General features: G+C 40.5%; 2 protein-coding genes and 1 long non-coding RNA gene across 6 annotated transcripts in view; 1 reads left to right on the forward strand and 2 right to left on the reverse strand.

Annotated features, from left to right (window-relative positions):
* LOC110830656 (uncharacterized) overlaps positions 1-9384 on the reverse strand; it is a 77309-nt gene extending 67925 nt beyond the window's left edge. Inside the window, exons 1-2 of one of the 2 annotated variants that reach the window (XM_087343972.1) lie at positions 8912-9384; positions 1333-4378 (exon numbers count right to left, since the gene is read on the reverse strand). In XM_087343972.1, the coding sequence (XP_087200098.1) occupies positions 1333-4378; positions 8912-9066 (3201 nt within the window). In that variant the 5' untranslated portion in view covers positions 9067-9384. The remainder of the gene's footprint in view (positions 1-1332; positions 4379-8911) is intronic. The other variant, XM_087343971.1, reaches the window with a different exon arrangement.
* Positions 9385-10018: 634 nt separating this feature from the next.
* Positions 10019-11417, forward strand: LOC110830697 (uncharacterized). The gene is made up of 2 exons (XR_002543343.2): positions 10019-10810; positions 10970-11417. It is a non-coding gene; the product is annotated as an uncharacterized LOC110830697 (long non-coding RNA).
* A 1162-nt stretch (positions 11418-12579) lies between these two features.
* Positions 12580-19039, reverse strand: LOC110830696 (uncharacterized). Of its 3 annotated transcripts, none has more exons than XM_087343977.1 (6): positions 18804-19039; positions 17851-18042; positions 16678-16773; positions 15803-16000; positions 15213-15353; positions 12580-13224 (listed from the first exon to the last, which is right to left on the reverse strand). In XM_087343977.1, coding segments are annotated over exons 1-6 (666 nt in total). In that variant the 5' UTR covers positions 18806-19039; the 3' UTR covers positions 12580-13187. The 3 variants fall into 3 exon arrangements, with proteins under 3 accessions (XP_087200103.1, XP_021921601.1, XP_021921602.1); XM_022065909.2 differs by lacking the exon at positions 18804-19039 and adding an exon at positions 18188-18362; XM_022065910.2 differs by lacking the exon at positions 18804-19039 and adding an exon at positions 18195-18345.
* Between the last annotated feature and the right edge of the window lie 908 nt (positions 19040-19947).

Below are 19947 nucleotides of genomic sequence, written 5' to 3' on the forward strand. Positions count from 1 at the left end.
GATGGCAGTTTTCTGAGTTATGCTCCTGTGTGCACTTGCAGATGGAGGCAGTACGTTCCTCCGCAACATTATTACCCAGCTACAAGTCCACTGGACTCACAATCCAGAATAACCATCATGGATACGGATACATTACCAACCTTACTATTTTGTAATCTGGTAACTTTTTTATTAGCATCTAATGGGGCTTCTGTGTGGTTTTACGACGAATTTCCCGCAGAATATCCCCAGGCCTCTCCTTGATGAAGAAAAATATGCCTTAAATCGGTACTCTGGGCCAAATAATCTCAGAGTCGTTTTTTTATTTTCTGTGGAAGTAACGTCATCTGATTTTTGTTTCCAAAAGCCCTACAAACGCCCCCCCCCCCCCACGATCGCGAATCAGGCATTCCCTAAGTTTCAAAATGTTCCTGTAAGAGTCCGTCATGTTATTCCAGTGGAGGCTTCAGCCAACTTCCGAAGACACGATACAATGACATTGAATAAAATAAACACTGCAAATGTAAAATTAAACACAAACTCTCACAGGACATTATAAACTCTAGAAAAGTTTAAAAAAAAAAATTTAACAACCTGATTTATTCATTAATCCAGATATTTTTCTACGCTAGTTGTCTCTCACTTGTGAATTAACATTTTTAAATCTCATCTAAACGGAAGTTTTAATTATTATTGTTTAACATGTATACAATAACACATTCCTCATTCTCAAATAAATAATCCAAGACGAAAGGATGTTAACAAATGAAATGGACAAGGCGGATTCTTAACGAAATACTTCGACAACTTTGTCATCCGACTCAGAAAGCCTCGCCTCGCCACGAACCATCCTCCTAGAAAAATACTGTCCTCCGTGGCTGTGGCGAAATCTGCTTCAAATGCATCCGGGATCTATTAACCACACATTGCGGAAGCTCGTCTCAATAACATCTGAACATTCAGTCCGCCCTTCAAACAAAACGCAAAACTTCACCATTACGAAGATCGATCAGTTTAAGGCTTTGACCGGGATGTTAAATCTTATTCGACTTCTAATGGTTAAGTGAAGTGTTTTCTTCGCGGTACGGTCTGGATTCGTAAATATTATGAAGACGAGCTTCGGCTTCAAAGGGTTAACCAGCTGATTTTCGTAATGGTGAGGTGTAGTGTTTTCTTCGCGGTACGGACTGAATTCATAAATAATATTCAGACGATCTTCGGCTTCAAAGGGTTAAGCGAAATTAATAATTGTTAAAGGGGGCGTTACATGAAACTGATACGAGACAACGTGAATAGAAATGCGCTGAGGAGAGCCACAAACAGCATGCAGACAAAAAGAACTGGTCTTCTTACCTGTCCGTGCTGCACGGAACTGCCGTTGTACATGCGCTCCGAACTGCCCCGGAGTAGCTCCGCCAGTAACTCCGGGCGGGGGCTGGTACCGGAATACCCTTCCAGCTGTGACGGGCTGGAGGTTGTCCGCTGATGACACACAAACTGCTGCTGCGGCTGCTGTGGTTGCTGCTGGAGGCTTTGCGTCTCGCCGTGTGGGGCCGAGTATGGGATATTGGCGCTCACTTTGCGTTTCGGGGAGGGGCGTGATGGGGTTGAAGCGGGGGACGAGCGCCCATATCCGCCCTTCAGCTGCGAATCATCGAGGGACTGTGTGGTAAGGGCTCTGGGGCGAGAGTTATTGGAGTTGGCCGACTCAGGGGCAGCTGGCGAGGACCGGCTGGAGTCAGGTGGCGAAGACACGTACTTCTCCAAAAACTCCAATTGTAGTTTAGACATGCGATTCGTCTCTGCTTTGCTCATCTCAGCTTCCAACATCTGACCGTACGGACCTCTCAGAGGACGCTTGGAGTAGCGTCGCGGGGTATGGGGGCTTCTCGATTCGCTCCCGGCACTTCCCCCTGTACGTCCTTCGGAATCGGACAAATCCGAGGGAGCGAAAGGAGATGGCGAGGCGGTGCAGTCTCGGGTGACTGGGCAGCGATCGCCCTGATCACTCTCCCCTTCTGACAGCGAGTCCGCGCGCACTGGTGTCCGAAAACGTCTTGGCACGGCCGTGCTGTCTTCTTCCCTCTCCTCGGAACTCTGGTATACCAACTTGGGCTTCTCCAACCAGCGTTCTGATCTCGGCCACTGCACCTTAGAAGAAATTCCCTCGTCAGGGCTCAGTGATTCCTCTTGAGCACTATCCCATTCTTCAGAACGCTGCCACTGAGGGGACACGATGCTTACCGTATGTGTCGGCGGATTGTCCTCCACATCAGTGCACGATTCTTCAACCTGAGAACTGTCGGAGTACCTGGTCTTTTCTGGTTCCTCAGCTTTATTTCCAGTAACGTCAGTGGACGGCTTGGCGTTACAGTTCTCGATCTGCACGTCCGACCAGTCGCCACTCATACAATGAAAGTCTTCTTGAGACAATGGCTTTACAACTTCTAAAACCTCTTTAGTGTCACTCGCGTCTTGGACTTCATTATTAGGCCACTGCGTTATATAAACTTCCCGGCCATTTTCCTCCAACACTCTTGGTTGTCCCGTGTCCTCACTTGCTAATGTCTTGCCATAACCGACACTAAGACACTCCTGCAATACATCAGCGTTTTCTTGGCAACCATTCAGTGATTCCTCCTCCAACGCAGGGTAATTTTCCACTTTAACGACGTCTGACGAATTAGCATCACTCACTAAATATATAATCTTGTCTTCTTCACTAGTTTGGACACAGAACTGTTCCTCGGTTTGACTAGTATTTCGTGTGTCCTCACTTTCTGGTGCACAGTGTTCATAGGAATGCTCTGCAGACAATTCCGCCGCTGCTGTCTGCGCGCACTTGTCTGAAGAAGAAACTACCAACTCCCCCAGGCACACAGGCGGCTCGCAGGTCAGGTGACATTCTTCTGATTTTCTCCAGTCGTGAGCAATTTCACCTTCTGGTGAATGCTGTGTGCCTCCTACTACATCCTGACTGCACGACGACTGCTGACTATCCGCCAAGGATGTTTCGCTCTCTTCCTGTACTTCGTGCAGTTCCCTGCCAGCAGTTACATACTGCAAGCTCTTCAGTCCGTTTCCGTCAATTGAACTAAACGGGATGACGTCATCTGGTCGGGTTCCTCGTCTCGGTAGAGGATAGGTTAGCGATCTTGAACCAGGAACTTTGTGTGTCGCATCCGACGAGTCAGTACTCTTGCTAATAATGGGGATTTTCGACGTGGCTGTTGTCACAGAACCCTCGTCTGATCCCACGGCAGAATCGACGGACGGCGTGGATCCTCCGGGTTCCTCAGCGCAAACTGCCGGAACATCGGGTAACTTCTTGCGCGGCAAGGTGAGCGATCCCCCAGCGATCACAGACGTTGCGGACAATGGAAGCGGCGTTCCGCCTGCAGAAGAGCTCGGAAAACACGAAAATGGGCTACTTTTTATGTTACTGCGAATGTACTTGCCGTCAGCTGACGAAAAATCCACTTGAGAAAACGAGGCGCTGCGGAAAGGAATAGTGCGTTGTGCGTAAGACCCGACAATAGGCCGCGACTCCGGTTTGGTCAGTCTTATGGTAACACAATCGAAAATGTCATCATCGTCCTTCATAACGGCACTGCACTCGCCTCCAGCTGTTGGAATTTCCTTGATAACGACGCCAGACTCGCCGAAAGGAACACTTCCATCAGCTGGGGCACTACTCTGCTGCTCTCTGGCGGCAGGCGCAGCTTGATGCCTAGACGAGGAACCGCCGCTCTTGAGTCGCTCAGTGAGTTCGCGCAAGCGCTCTGCCTTGTCGCTGCTCCGCGAGGTCGCCTTCTTCTTTCCTTTGCTTTCGACACCATGTTCCCCACCGCCCCCACCGAGGCGGAATCTGTGCAGACGGTCCAGGGTGTTCCTGCTGTTTCCTTCGTCAGCCAGGTTGTCTCTGGAGCAGGTAGGGGTGATGAGGTGACAGGCCTCGCTGTCTGGGGAGGGCGAGCTGCACAACTTGAGGTACGCAGGTATGTCAGGTTTGGGGCGAACCAGGATCCGGCGGCGAGGCTGCATCCTCCTCACTCCTCCATCCTCGTGCTGCAAAGTGCTCCCACTGGCAGGCCCGCGGGCCAGCTCGCCACTATTTATGCGGCTAAAGATACCGACGCGTCTATTCATAGCCTCGGAGGGAAGTGGGATCCGGGAGGAAGAGATGGAACGCCACGGAAACTGGACGACGCCACAGCAGCACTCTCCATCGTTGCGGTTCTGGTGCTGACGGCTGTTGTTCGCGGCGTCCCCACGAGGTGGCACCTCTTCCCGCTCACTTGGCGCTGGTGTGTTGGTTGTTGTTGTTGTTGTTGTTGGAGCGAAGCGTACTCCATATCGCACGGAGCCGATGGTGACGTAGCCAGCGGGGGAGGAGGCTCTGTAGCAACAAGGGTGCCCATTGTAAAGAAGCACTTCGAACCTCGAACCTCTGAGATCTTTTATAGGACCTGAGTTAACGCGCACCACAACTCTGAAGCATGAACTCGAATGTTTTGATTTTTTTTTTTTTTTGGGGGGGGGGGGTTCACGGAGGTATTAGCAAATTGATACATCACTGTTCAGAAATCTTACGGAAAGAGACCACAACGTACAGAGATTATAAAGTTTATAGTTTATTGAGATTATAAAATAACATTTTAAGCAACCCAAAGGTTCCAATTGTATTAACCGGTCTTAAATGACACCAGTTAGACCTATCAGGGATGTTGACAGTTCACGTTTAATAAAATTATTAGGGCATTTCTTGAACATCTAATAACATTATACAAAGGAAGTCCGTAGATCAATCATTTGCATACTACCTAAGTTAGTAAGCTAGTTAGATAGTTCTCAATGCCATAATAAACTGTCTTAAGTTAGTTTCAGATAAGTAAAGTCTACATATGCAAATAGGCACTCTCGCATTCTTGCGAAGACAAATGGGGGGGGGGGACAGAATTTGTGTGTGTGTTATAACTGTATAACGACGCTAACCCTTGTCAACCCTGCCCCCCAAAGAATCATTTCACTCAACACACAGACATTAAGATATCTGACCTTCTATTCACTTTGTCACGTGGGGGATAAATGTAAAAAATAAATAAAAAAAATCCCGGTCTCAGCGTGGGGCAATGGCTGGTTTTGTGCCGAAGGTCTGCAACGCGTGTCTCCAGGCTCCAGACTTCAGATAAACCACAATGTAATTACGGATTTTTTTGGAAGCAAGGTATGGACTCGTTATGTTACGATTTATAATAATATACAAACAAGTTTCGTTTTGTTATGTTAAAAAAAAATTTGATTTTTGTTACCGTTGTGCAGAAATGTTCTGACATCCCCACAGAAACCACAGAGAGAAAGATGGGATTAAATTAAGGTAATAAACAAAAAAATTAGTATATCAAATCTAAAACTTCTTGACGATGGTGAAGAGTCAAATGAATAAAAATTTTCTTGGATATTATCCATCGTCTAGTAAATATAAAACGTAAAAAACGACGTTTCGGAGATGGGACTCTATCTCCGTCTTCAGGTTCCTACACAGTTGGGCCCACTAGATAGAGCTAATCCCTATCTCCAGACAAAGTACTTTTTCCCATCTCCGAAACGTCGTTTTACGTTTTATATTTACTAGACGATGGATAATATCCAAGAAAATTTTTATTCAAAAAAATTAGTTCTTAAATAAACGGGACTTAGGATGTGGACCGTATTCATCTAGCCCAGAATGAAGTCCAACTACTGGCTTTTGTGAGAACTTTGATGTTGCATAAAAGGTGAGAATTTCTCGATGACTAACCACGTAGATCATCAGCTCCTCAATGACTTGTTCTATGGTCTTAGTAAATTATGTTCTTTACACCATGTACATAATGTTGTCTTCAACTTAGCAGCTATTTCTACTATCGACAATACATTTGCAAAGTCTGGTTATAAAGAATTCATACAGGATCAGAAGGAAAGAATTTGTTAAGGAAGAAGGCTCAAATGGGTGGTTGGAAGATCCAAGCAGCTTACGTTCATTGAATATGACGAGGGAAAATTAACACTGCCGTAGGCAGAATAACATGAACGATAATCATCATACTAATGTCGATGAAAAGCACAAATTGTGAAGGTCAGCTTTATGTAATTGTCTCCATTCCACTGTTACTTCATCAAAGTGGTGCTGAGAGTGGAAGAACGACAGTGTTTCACAGAAGGGATGGCTTCTTATCAGCGCACCTTACAGAAACTGTTTTAAATTTTGGGGTCTGATTACCTTAAGTTCCTTGTTTTCCACCCCTCACTCCATCCACTGCCTCCTAAAATGCTGTATCCTGCATTTTGAAACTAAATATCTGACAACTTACTAATTACGGTGGAATCTTCTATTCTCTCACTTTGGGGAGAATGTTCAGACGAGGGTGGAGAAAAGTGAGAGAAACTTACAGGAAGAATCATATAGAATATTTGGGATTAGACGGCAGGATAATATTACAGTGTGAGGGTATTGACTGGATTCATTTGATTTCATAGGGTCGATAGCGTGCTGCTATGAATATGGTAATGAAGCTTAGCATTCCACAAAAGGGAAGAAATTTCTTGGCGAGCTTAGTGACCATTACCTTCTAAAGAACCATCCTCCTTGGAAGATTCCTCACCAGCATCACAAGCACAGATACAGATGTATCAGAGATGCAACCACTGTCAGTTGATTAGTGTTCTGTCACATTACAAAGTCCCTCATCATGTAACACCACCCTCAAATTATGCACACATAAATAATTATCAACTCAGATGATCACTGTCCTCTGGTCCTCTGGGTCGTAGTGCTGTGTAGTCTGGTAGAAATTTAACAACATTTTTGAGGTCATTGCTACCTCCACCATCAGGGCAACTGCCCTTAAACGTTGGTTAACATCTACCAGACTACACAGCGCAACAACCCAGAAGACAGAAATCTTCATACTAAGAATCGCCCTGATGACGGAGGCAGTATGACCTCTGAAACGTTGGTTAACATCGACCAGACTTCACAGCGCAAGAACCCAGAAGACAGAAATCTTCATACTCATCGCCCTGATGATGGAGGCAGTATGACCTCCGAAGCGTTGGTAAACATCGACCAGACTACACGACGCAACAACCCAGAAGACAGAAATCTTCATACTCATCGCCCTGATGACGGAGGCAGTATGACCTCTGAAACGTCGGTAAACATCGACCAGACTACACAGCGCAACAACCCAGAAGACAGAAATCTTCATACTCATCGCCCTGATGATGGAAGCAGTATGACCTCCGAAGCGTTGGTAAACATCGACCAGACTACACGACGCAACAACCCAGAAGACAGAAATCTTCATACTCATCGCCCTGATGATGGAGGCAGTATGACCTCTGAAACGTTGGTAAACATCGACCAGACTACACGACGCAACAACCCAGAAGACAGAAATCTTCATACTCATCGCCCTGATGATGGAGGCAGTATGACCTCTGAAACGTTGGTAAACATCGACCAGACTACACGACGCAACAACCCAGAAGACAGAAATCTTCATACTCATCGCCCTGATGATGGAGGCAGTATGACCTCTGAAACGTTGGTTAACATCGACCAGACTACACGACGCAACAACCCAGAAGACAGAAATCTTCATACTCATCGCCGTGATGATGGAGGCAGTATGACCTCTGAAACGTTGGTTAACATCTACCAGACTACACAGCGCTACAACCCAGAAGACAGCCATCTTCATACTCATTGCTGTGAAAGCCTCAAATCCTAATTATTAAATTCCATTTGTAGAATTTAAGATTTATAGTTTTATATATGGTAACTTTTAGTCCCTCCAGGCAAAATCGGGGTAATGTCTTAAAATAGGCCACAACTGCTCCCTTCCGCATTCTTACCAATCATTATGTATTAATCATCCTATCAGGACATGTGACTGAGTTACTAAACCACGAGCAAATAAACATCAACTCGTGTTTGTGGGGTTAATAACGTTTTGTTGTTTTCCAGTTTTTTACTCAGTTCCCCCCACGTAAAGGCGGCGGATATAACTAAACTATAAAATAGTGGACACTTCCTTCCACGCCCTTCCAATTCAAGATGCCTCGTAGATCTACTACATAGACGGCGAAGTAAAAAGAATGTTGACATATAACGCAAAAATCAATCACTCAAGTAAACATATCTGGACCACAACATGAGACAGGCCTGGGAATAACTAACGGGATGATGCACTACGTATGAAACGCCTGGCAACCCTGTTTGAATGGATTTCGAACGATTCCTTTACCATCCTACCCAGTTAACGATGAATTGCTAATCCTATGTAGTTAACAGGGCACCGTGAAGTAAAATTCATTATGAAAAGAAAAATCAAACTATTTACGTTATATATACCTTCATAACACAAGCCAAGGATCAGAGCACGTCATGTGAATACAACACAAATACCAATACAATATAACTGCAAAGTACTTTAAACTATTTACATAAATATTTGCAACGTTAAATGTAATTGATTCTACAGACTAGCCCTGAGACGTAAGGTATTTCAATGCCGGCCTAAATACCTGATTTATGATTTAAACGTAAAACACTAGATGGAAGAGTATTGAATAACGTGTTCACCGTATAGTAAGCACCTTTCTCATTACTATTGAGGCTAGCATTCGGTATACGGAGGTCATAATTATGCCTTGTGTTTAATATGTATGTCAAAATTTGTTTGAAACGACAGAGATTGAGAATTCATTACGTGCAAAAACATTTCCTACAGTTCTCTACAAGAGACAGTTTTTTTGTAAACTTCTTAATGGTTTTTTATTCAACATGTGAACTCCTGCTGATATTTCCGACACAACGGGACAAGATACAGACGTGACAATTTCATATTTATAGAAAGCCTGGCGCATCTCTGCAAGAACCTTTTACCTTGCCAATCCTCCGTGTAGCCGACATCCAGCATTCCCTGTCGTGCCATCTTTCGGTGCAGGAAATGTACTAGTACGAGGCGAAGTCGATGCAGGTCGTGGAAGGCAATAGCGTGGATTGAAATTCGCATTGCCGCTGCTGTTGTCCGAAGACATTTCTGTCAGCTATGAAGACATTCCAATGAATCAGGTCACAGCACCGCGAGACACGACAGCCATCATCATCAATCTAAAAGCACTACACACGTTCGAACCAAACCTGTCAATCTGTCTCACTGAAACAGGTTCCCGTATTTGGAACTCGTTATAGAGTCGAATGAAAACAAAGTGGAATTGCTACGGCGAATCACCTTCATTTGTTTAACCACTTGAAAACTACGTGACTACACTGTGCATCCACTAAATTCTTTGCAGGTCACACTGCTTCAACCAGACAACATATTCTTCTTGCCAACGAGACACAATATACGAGAGTTTCACGACCAAACCAACCGTCTGCCTACCTACAAGCATCTACTTTTACAGCGGCTTGGCCGTGTACTGCATGGCAGCACTGATGTAGGTCCCCCCTCCCCCTTGACAACTGCCTCATTACTTGGCACTGACTCACACATAGACGATCCGTCCTGTCTGAAGATACTTTGTTCATTTCACATATGTAATCACACGCGTTTCATTCCTTAATAAAAGCATCGATGGAAAATGTTCATATCAAACTGAACAAGTGATTAAAGTTCCATTGTCTACTTCGGCAGGTGGTTGTAACTTGTCAAGAACAATTCAAGTAGGTAGGTTAAAATTGTTATAGACTATATGCGGAGTCGTTGGCACTTGTATGACACATGCATTCCATCCGTGGAAGCAGCAGAGTTATTTAGCTTAACATAGAGCGTGTGTGTGTCGGTGTCCATTCGAACTGTTCAGAAGCTGCTACGCGCTTGAATAGAAAGTCCCCTCGTTTTATGACATCAAACCCTGTTGCCATGTTTTCTTTGCGTCTTACACGAGCATTTATTACGTCCCTTAATTCGATCTTATTGCCTTCATTGTGTGAAAGTGACCAAGTCAAAATGATTACAATTTAAAACTTGTTGCAACAACGCTGTATGTTCTCCTGCTTTGGATTCTCTATGTACTAGCAGCGGAAAAAAAAGACATGCATTCGATACTTGAAAGGTCTTCAATATAGTCTGTATTGATGTTAAATTTACATACGTTTAGGAGGAAATTGCCCCTTTGTGGCAAAAATTACTTGCGTTTCCGAGAAATGTTCAGTCTCGTTCCAGCAAAACGACTCGGATGAACTTGTCACTCGTGAAAATTATGGGCTTCTCGAAGGAAAATGCTGCCTCCATATGAAGGATATGGGTGCATAGTTGGTAATTGTGCTTCCCTGATAATGTCACATTAGACAATAGAATAAATGTTAAGTACTTAATATAGTTATACAAAAAGGAGTAAGAGAAGAATGGGGAAGAAACTCGTTCGGTAATTTCACTGTGTGTGATAGAAGTAAAGGAGGTTGAGCTCCCAAAACACCTCTGAAGGGGTAAATGCAGAATTCGATGGGTAATCGTGCAAAACCGTCACATATGCAAGTGAGATGGCAGAGTAATACGAAAGATCGGTCAGTACAGTGACCGGCTACGGAGTTTGATTTCCGGCACAGAGCGGGTATGGCGGTCGGAGGGTGAAACTAAACACTTATATTATGGTGCAGAAAAAGCTCTCTTGCCGTCTGACGAACCTCCCCAGAAGAAAATGCCATATGACATTATGGAATGGAAATAAGCAAAGTAAAGTAGTTTTAAAGTATCCATTTTCAACATTACTGTGTCCTCATGACAAATCATGCTGAACAAAGTTTGGGGATAATATATTCAATGTTTTTTTTCCCAATGTAAGTTATTAAAAGCCAATAAATTTAATTAATGCTTCTGCAGTTGTTTTATTATCATAACCTATATTTAAATTGATTATTTCCTTAGTACAAAATGTAATGAAGTTTGTCTTGTCAAAATTGAATGTGAGTTTACTAGCTTTAAGCCATTTTTTTCAGGTCAGCAGAGAATTCTGAAAGCAGTCGCTATCAGGATGATACTAATATCACCAGCAAAAGTATTAGCTTAGATGAAGAATTTGTGGTTGGAGGAATATAATTGATATTTACTATTCTGTTTGAGAACAATGACATCGGAAAGTAGGCATGTGAAAATGTGTATTTGTTGCAGTTGAAAACCTAACCTATAAATATTACACGCCATATTTTTGTGCATGTCAAAAGGTGCGAAGATGAAAATGAAGCATAACTCAAACTCCAGTGTAAGACTAATCTTGAGACTTGCAGAGTGAGGAAGTGAGGTGAAGGAGAAAAGATAACTTCTGCCTTTAACGCTAAGGACTTACTGCATTCCTTGCAAGTCTCAAGATTACAGTCGCGCACTATAGTTCTGTCAACCTTCAGGTAGTGAAAATAAAAACTGTAAAAAGTCACATGCAAAACCAGATCACTGAGCTGTACGATTATTTATTTTTAATATCACCTGCCATCTCCACAGAAATTAATGCATTAAACAAGTCATGAGTTCTTTCTAGAATTTATATGTGCTCTGATAGTCAGAATAATAATTTTTAGTTTGGGTTTGAAACTTTCATGAATGTTATGTAAAATACTAGGCCATATAGTAAATTGTACATATACTCACAGTCTCAAAAGAATCTTTGGTACTTGTGGGTTATCGGGACACATCGCTTTAAAAATAGGTTAGGTTAGGTTAATGTGTGTGTGGATAAATGACATATACTTGAAAGTTATTATATTTTATTTCACCTAACCTATTTTCAAAGCGATGTGTCCCAATAACCCGAAAGTACCGAATCTTTAAACTGAAAGTGAGCAAGACAGCATTTTAGATAAGTCAGTTTCATGCAATACAATATCAAGTTATGATTTTCAGAGACTTTGAAGTGATTTAAAATTTAATGTTGCTCAAATACTTGGTGAACAAGCCAACTGCCGAACAATTCAAATGTGGTATGTAATTGTTATCCTTGCTTCGGGTGTTATTACAATCGCATCCTGCGCGAGATATTTTGTAATTTCCTGACCAATGTCTTAAACGTAACTCCACAGACTCTCACCACATGTAATCATCAGGCGGAAATCATGTCTTCCTGAAACCCAGCACAAATGAAATACACTTGAACTGTCATGTAGAAGTGTCAAATTTGACTTCTGTAAATGCTGCACCATGACCAAACTTTAAAATATGGTTATATGAAATATTACTCTGATGCTTGTACCCAATTATAAGGATCGATCAAAACTCTTCTGTAACAATTTTAGCAACTTGATGTCAAAACTGTAATTACTCAAGCTGCCAACTGCAAAACTTTCTTAAATAAAACGTAAAAGGAAAAGTTCACATCTGAAGATTTCTGTCTTCTGGGTTGTTGCGCTGTGTAGTCTGGTCGATGTTTACCAATGTTTAAGAGGTCATACTGCCTCCGTCATCAGGGCGATTCACCCAGAAGACAGAAATCTTCATACTCACCGCTATGAAAACCTCAAATTTTACATTCACATCTGAAGTTTACTGCAATACAAAGAATGTACAACTTGGAACCTAGGTTTTCAAATGCAACTGGTATACATCAAAAAACACAAAATAAACACAACCTGTATTGTCACAATATATCTTTGCTACATTCTTAAGTTATACAAAATAAGCACTGACACATAAGTTAGGCCGGGACAAGTCCCGGAAACTGCATTATCTCACTTACACACATTCTTATGATTCAGAATATGAAAGTAGAAATGAACACTTCAACTATCTTCTGCAACTTCAATTTATCGCTCATTTTATTTTTCACCATAATCAAGTCAATACAATAATATTTCATTTTGGCAAAAAAAAAAAAAAAAATCTCCGGAGTTTCAACTTTCAGAGAGGTCATAGTTAAGTCCTGATAAGCAAATTTAATTTAATGGAATAATAAAATTGTGTGGGTAAAATATGAGTTTCATAATGAGAATAAAAACAACTGGACCTATGACGGCCTAAATTCTGTGTCATCATCCTTAACTTAACAATTAAAAATATTGGTACATCTTAATGTACTGTGTTCGAGCTGAATGCAAAAAAAAAATCCCCTACTACTTCTATTACTACAGACGTCACTGCCACAGTAACTACATCGCATCTTTTCCAGCACGGATAAATTAAACACACACACTTTCTCTCTGTCAACACATCACACACAACTACAGCCACTCACAATTCCATCATAGAGTCTTCTGAAGCAGTGAACCTGTAGAAGAAACAAAAGATGGTATTATTGCATGGTGGGGACTGCAAGAAAGTGTTCCTCTTTTTTTACAGACTACCCAAAAAGGTCTAATCATAGGTCTAGTCCAGCGTTTGGAAATTTTATCCCTCTGGAATTCAAAAGATTCTTACTCCCTAAATGACCCCTTCCTTGCAGATGACCTCGCCAATCCCAATGCAGTTACACAAACAATCTTTACTAACATAAACAACTGGACCACAACCATATTAATTATGGTTGTATGTGAGAATTTGCTTTAAAATAATGTTAGTATACAAAATGTGTATGTGTTACTTCATAACCAATGGTTTGTGAACCAGTGAAGATAAACAATTTAAGTGGTTCTGATTAGATGTCTCATTATCACAGGATGCATATAAAAATCTATGTAGACATATTCCTTCTTTGTTTTGCATTGATTTTGTAACACTAACAAAATAATATGTGAAATATTGTCGTGGTTGTGGGGCTTCAGTACCTCAGTGACCCCTAGAGCTACTGGTAGGGCCTCCCAAGCCAGATTGGTCGAGGGGGAGAGGTCAGACTAAGACAGGTCCTCCAGGTTGGGGGTTGGTCGCAAGGCTAACAACCTTGCACCGTAAAAAGGAAGATGTTTCGAAACCTCGATCAAAGCCTCGGACAGACGGACCTAACAGAGGACCGAATGGAAGAGGAGAATTGAGGAGGTCATGGACCGAATACGGACCGGAGAACCATAGAAGAAGAAGAATCACAGTCAGACACATAAAAGGCATAATTATAATCTGATTAGACACAAAAATGATAACCTATGACTTGTATCTTCCCCGTGTGGCAGTACATACTGTCGTACACATAAAACCTAACTGCATCATAGCATCTTCTGCTTGGTAAGTAGAGCTTATGTCAATACAAAATATATTTGAAGCCCTTCATACTTACCACCAAAGATATATGACAAAGTAGTTAATTGACGGCAATGTATCAGCGAAAGAAATATTTCACACATTAATCTGCTCTGTGTTCAGAAGCTTATTCCTTAAATGACAGCATTGTTAAATAAACCACACAATAATACAACATTATAAAATTATGGGATTTTCAGTTTCACAGCTGTGAGGGTTCAACAGTGCAGTCAGAGGAACTTCTCGCTGTTTTTCAAGAGCTCATTATTACTGAACTAAATGTTTCAATCGAAAATCATCATTGTCAGGTTATAAAATTGAATGGAACTACTGCACATCTATGTAAATAAAAGTTATGTGCATCAGATGCAATAGCTTCCATACAATTTAAAAACCTGATGATGACAGTTTTCAGTCAAAACATGTAGTTCAGTGATAACAAATGCCTCAAAAACAGTGAAAAGTGTGTAAGAGTATGAAAAAGTGACAATGACAATGATATTAAAGTAAGGAATACATAACTGACAAACCAGGATGCTATACTACTGAAATTTCAGTAAAACCTGCTATCTACAATGAGTAGCGTAATCCGGTCATGAAATTTGGGAGCTACAATGGGTAGTGTAATCCGGTCATGAAATTGGGGAGCTACAATGGGTAGTGTAATCCGGTCATGAAATTGGGGAGCTACAATGGGTAGCGTAATCCAGTCATGAAAACAAGCAATGGCTGGGGGTTCGTCGTGCTGACCACACGTCACCCTATATCTGGTTGGATGATCGTTCACCTCTGCTTAGGCATGTGAACGTGAGGCCAGCAGTCAAGCTAGTCGGCTTTGGCTCTCAGATTATTATTATTATTATTTACCTACATCTAACCTGAACATGAAGGCAACAGGATATTCTGTAATGTTGATAACCATCCACAAGATCATATGGTGTAACAACCCACAATACAACAACCTGAATTTTAAATTATTTCACCGTATATCTTCTTCCTAAGATGTTTTCAGTTCATGTGGGTCATCTGTCACTGTTAAAGTGTATCTTAAGGTTAGTAATCTTGAAACTATAAAGAAAAGCATACCCCGATGTAGAAATGGAGTTGAGGTCCACTGCACTTGTGTTATTGTTGTCTTCCTCGGACTGAATTCTTCCTCTACTAAGTGCTGGGTTGCTACTCCTAGCAGGAGGCTGCCACAGCACCAGAGCCATGCTTCGTTTCTCCCTGAGCATGGAACAAGAGTAATGAGGAAATGTTCAATTATTTTAATTATTTTGATTTCTTTATTTAATGACTCTATGTTAAACATAAGAGTAAGTGTGAAATAGGAGGATGATTACAAACGATGAGGTACGACAAATTTTAAAGTACTAATTCTCATACAAGACTATGTTGAGGAAAACCACAAAATATTTTAGAGAAGCCAGTAAATATTTACACAAGGAAAACATCCTGAACAAGAAACAGGAGTGCTAACAACGACAACAAGACATTTAGTGTGATTATCAGTACTTTTCTTATGAAGTACGTCATATGACAGCCACAAGATATAAATAAATTCTCTTTAAATATTAACATCAAAATGCAAATTTACATACAAAAATGTGTACATTAACAGCAGAAATCAGGGAATAGAGGACACTTGTGGATATTGGCAGCAGAGGTTAACTTACAGTCTGGAAAGCAAAGCTGGAGGGAGTATAGGTTCCTGCTTCAACTTTCTGAGCTCATCACATAGTACAAGGCGTTTCATGTGCTGCTGCTCATCCTCTCTTGGTTCAGGCTGGTGCGCTGTATAATCTGAGCTGATGTGTAGCTGACTCAAATGTGCTGCCATCTTTTCTTCTGTGATATGCTGCTTCACTGGCAACCTGCATAACAGTACAGCCTTACAGAACCAACTTTCTCTGAAGCAGATGTTCCCAGTCTGTGGTTTGCAATTCCTTGATGAGTATGCAAAATGTTTCAGGAAGTTTGCCAGAAAAATTGCATGGTTATGATATTTTGTGCGCCGCCAACAACAACAATACTAATAAAAGGAAAATTTACAAGAACTAATGTTATAGATGCATCTACTCTGATTTCTGTAGTTTATAAAATAAAGATATTATTTCTATAATGTTTTCAGTTGCAAAGTTCAGATGTACACAGCCCATTAAATAACTGTACTGATTACTGTCACCAACTTTTAATGAGCGTCCACCTGTAAAGTACGTACTTGTCTTCCGACTTCATAAACGCTTCCCAAAAGTTAATTCTGTACTGTCAATACTTTCATCACTCCTGCCCAATCTAATGGGGACAAGAAAGGTACAAATAGTTGTAGGCATGATGGTAGCAGTGCAGGACGAATTCCAATTACTTCTTACATTTCCAAATTTGAAGCACACTCTCTTATCCTACTTTACCATTATTGGTTTTCAGAATAAAAAAATCTTGACACACTTAACATATTTGGCATGCTTACATCTTACATCATAACCAGCCTTCTAATATGAAGGACATTTGATATATTCTGGATATTGTTAACAAAAATAGCAATACATACGGTATATCCTCTGAGTCAAACTTCCTCTTAGCTTGGGAGAAACCATAAATACATGGCTCTGATGACTTCATACTGGGGGAAGATTCAGCTGTAAATCTAAACAGTTAAAACAAGAATAAATATGCTAAACCTCATAACACAGGTATATGCCTCTGTTCAATGACATCTTAAATTAAAAAAATGGCTGTTATGAAGTGCAGTTCTGCTATGCCACATTAAAAAATACATTTTGGTAACTATGGTCATTTGAACTTTTTATATATTCTTTCGCATGTTAGTAAATAAATGTTTTGAACTAGTGAAGTTACGTTTCAGAGCAAATGGGTTCAAATTAACAAATCAGTTACGTAAGAGACTGGATTGAGTCTCAGTTTCAGAGATCCAACATTTACTTTGATCAGTTCACTAACTGGTCTCATTCATCAGTCAGTCAACAGGTTTCTTATCAGTCTTCATTCCTGGATCTGTCTGGTTTAACAGTCAGTCTTTGGGGATCTACCACTCTTTGTTCATAGGCTGGTCCAAGGTAATCCATGCCCAAACCTGTCCTGCCTTGGGTTATAGCAGTGATTCATGGAGACCTCAGCAGTTCACTGGAAGTGGTGACTGTAGTCTAGACTTGAAAGAGGTTTGTTAAATATAAACATATTAACTGTTAGAAAACAATTAAGATATTTACTAGGAAACTTTATTATTAAAATAATATTGTTAATTTGTAGAATTTCATTGTATGCAAATTTTGAATTTAAAACTTAGATATCCTTTATTTCAGTTATTATTTTTGCAGATTCATTCACCGCATTGAGAGAAAAATAATGTGGTCCCAAAATAATAATACTGGATGTCAAATTACATAAGGTGTGATTACATAAAAACCCAGGTCCAACATAACACATCCACTGATATGATTAGGTAAACAAAGTGAACAGGTTAAACAATAAGGTTTGCTAAGATTACCTGTAGTGAATAAATTAATCTCGGTAGAGACCCATTGTGCCAGTCTCTACTTTCATCAGTTTCAGTCACAGGCAGTTTAAAACCCAGCCTAACCTCAATCTGTTTAACTATGTAGGTTAGGTTAACTTTCTTTTTCTTGACCCATAAAAGTCTTGTGCCATATTTTCAAATTACCAACATATACATTATATGTTCTTTTTTTCTCTCTATTTTTACCTCACAATGGTGGGTTGATCAGCCATAGGAATTCCCCAAGGCATTTGTGATGGTGGAACTTGAAGCCAGCCTGCAGAACCATCATTACCAATAAGTCCAGGCACAAAGTGATCTAACACCGACGGACGTGGCTTCTCAACGTCTGAATAGTTCTGGGCGAATTGCATGACTACAGATTTTCGTGCACTACACCTAAGAACAACAAAATTTATTTATATTCATTGTTTACATCAATGCCATAACCTATCGTTGTACAACAAACTATCTTCAACTTCACAATTTACAATGCTGTCCGAACAACTGCCTTCTAAGCTTAAATTAAACTCAAACATCGTACCAGTTACCGTTAATTATGATTCCTGTATTCCACGACGTATAGTTTAAAGCCACAGATCGTGAACTATAAAAACCCTTCTCCGCCTCACTTTGACATGCAAAACAAGAGAACATTTAATAACGCAGGATAGCCAATATTGGTATTATCTGTGTAATAAACTGTTAAGCACATTAGAAAATTTTGGGTTTGTGTGTTATTTTGTGTTGGGCGTCATTTCGTAGTGTCCGTAATTGGTTACCTACATCGCAATAGTTTGCGTACAACATCCGGGTCATAAATAAATTATGTGCATCCACAGTAATTTTGTTTGTAAGCATTATCCGTAGTATGGATTCCATACAGTTTAGCGACTGCTGATAGACTGTATACAAACAATCTGCAGTTGGTAAACAATGTTGCATGTTTTCACTAATCAGCTGTTGTCTTACAATTCCAAGCTTAGAATAGAATTTATTTTACATTCCATAGATCCTTCATAGGCCCATGCCAAGGATGTATAACATGTCATTGCACAAATACAACAATTGTTTCCAATACAAATATCAATTGCATACTTATGACCGTAATTTAGTCAACTACAGTATTACTGCAAAAAAGCATTACCACTGTTGCATACATGTATTTATAATAAATGAGAATTTTAGTGTGAGATAAATTCTTCTATGGAGTATGAGTTAGGAGATACTCTTTCAGTGCTGGGTTAAACGTGAAAATGGCTGTCTTCTGGGTTGCTGCACCGGGTAGTGTTGGTAGAAGTTTGCCGACGTTGCAGAGGTCCTTGCTGTCATCATCTTACCCGACTACACGGCGCAGCCACCCAGAAGCCATCTATCTTCAGACTCCGCCTTGAAAACTTTAAGTCCTACTGCTTAAACGCCTTTATATCGTGATTCAGACTTTTATATTGGGGGGGGGGGGGGAGAGAGATTATTGAATAGCTTAATTCCAGTACAGTAAACTCCTTTTTTATATTTACAGAGTTTAGTGTGTGGCATAAGTTTATGTTTGTATTGTGGATTTCTGAGTTTGAAATTTTTCAATGTTCGCTACAAAAAATAATGAGAGAAAGAATTCACTGGATACTGGAAGAATATTACATTCTTTAACAATTCTCTCTCTGAGGTCCTCCTTTTAGTCCTTGCCATTATTCTAATGATTTTCTTTTGAATGTAAAATACTTTTTTCCTGTCTGTCGAGTGTTTAAAGTTTAGGCATGTCTTCTAACAAGTACATTACAGAAATATTAATTATTTGCCAGTGCCTTGTTGTATGTAATGTAATATGTTAAAATTGTTTTGCTATGCTGAAATAAAATATGGAGTAAGATATAAGATATATTATGTTGGCATTATACCTGTTTGGAATCAGCCCTTGTTTAATTTAGTTCTTCTGTTATGAGTTGATCTTATGCACAGATAATACCATCCTGTGTGTGATGTTCAAGATGTTGGACAGACAAATTTCAGATGCAGCAGTTCCTGATTTTTATTTGAAGTGCAAAACTAACATCATATTTATCAAATACACTTCCATCATTCAACGCATTAGTATGTGATTTTTTTTAAATTTTTTTAACCCTTTGATTGCTGAACATTTCATAGCTCGCTGATTCTAGTATTTTGGGAAAATAAATACTTTTCAAATGTTTGCTAAAGATGGCAGAGCATATACAGTTTGTCAGTGACTGCATAAATCTCATTAGGAGAAAATGTTATGGACTGGGAAATCTCAGGTAGTGTGGTATGGTATGTACTTGTATG

The sequence above is a fragment of the Zootermopsis nevadensis genome, unplaced genomic scaffold, assembly GCF_977971745.1.
Source record: "Zootermopsis nevadensis isolate Lab colony 2312 unplaced genomic scaffold, Znev_1.0 Znev_ptg000007l, whole genome shotgun sequence".
In the NCBI taxonomy this organism is placed as follows: Eukaryota; Metazoa; Arthropoda; class Insecta; order Blattodea; family Termopsidae; genus Zootermopsis; species Zootermopsis nevadensis.

What these genes read in the sequence shown, in the direction of transcription:
- LOC110830696 (XM_022065909.2), bottom strand. Translation starts at nt 18,300, where the DNA reads ATGTTCTCTTGTTTTGCATGTCAAAGTGAGGCGGAGAAGGGTTTTTAT. An exon ending in CCAGCTTTGCTTTCCAGACT is followed by an intron (nt 15,354 to 15,802) that starts GTAAGTTAACCT and finishes TTCCATGCTCAG; the next exon opens with GGAGAAACGAAGCATGGCTC. An exon ending in AACTCCATTTCTACATCGGG is followed by an intron (nt 13,225 to 15,212) that starts GTATGCTTTTCT and finishes TTTCTTCTACAG; the next exon opens with GTTCACTGCTTCAGAAGACT.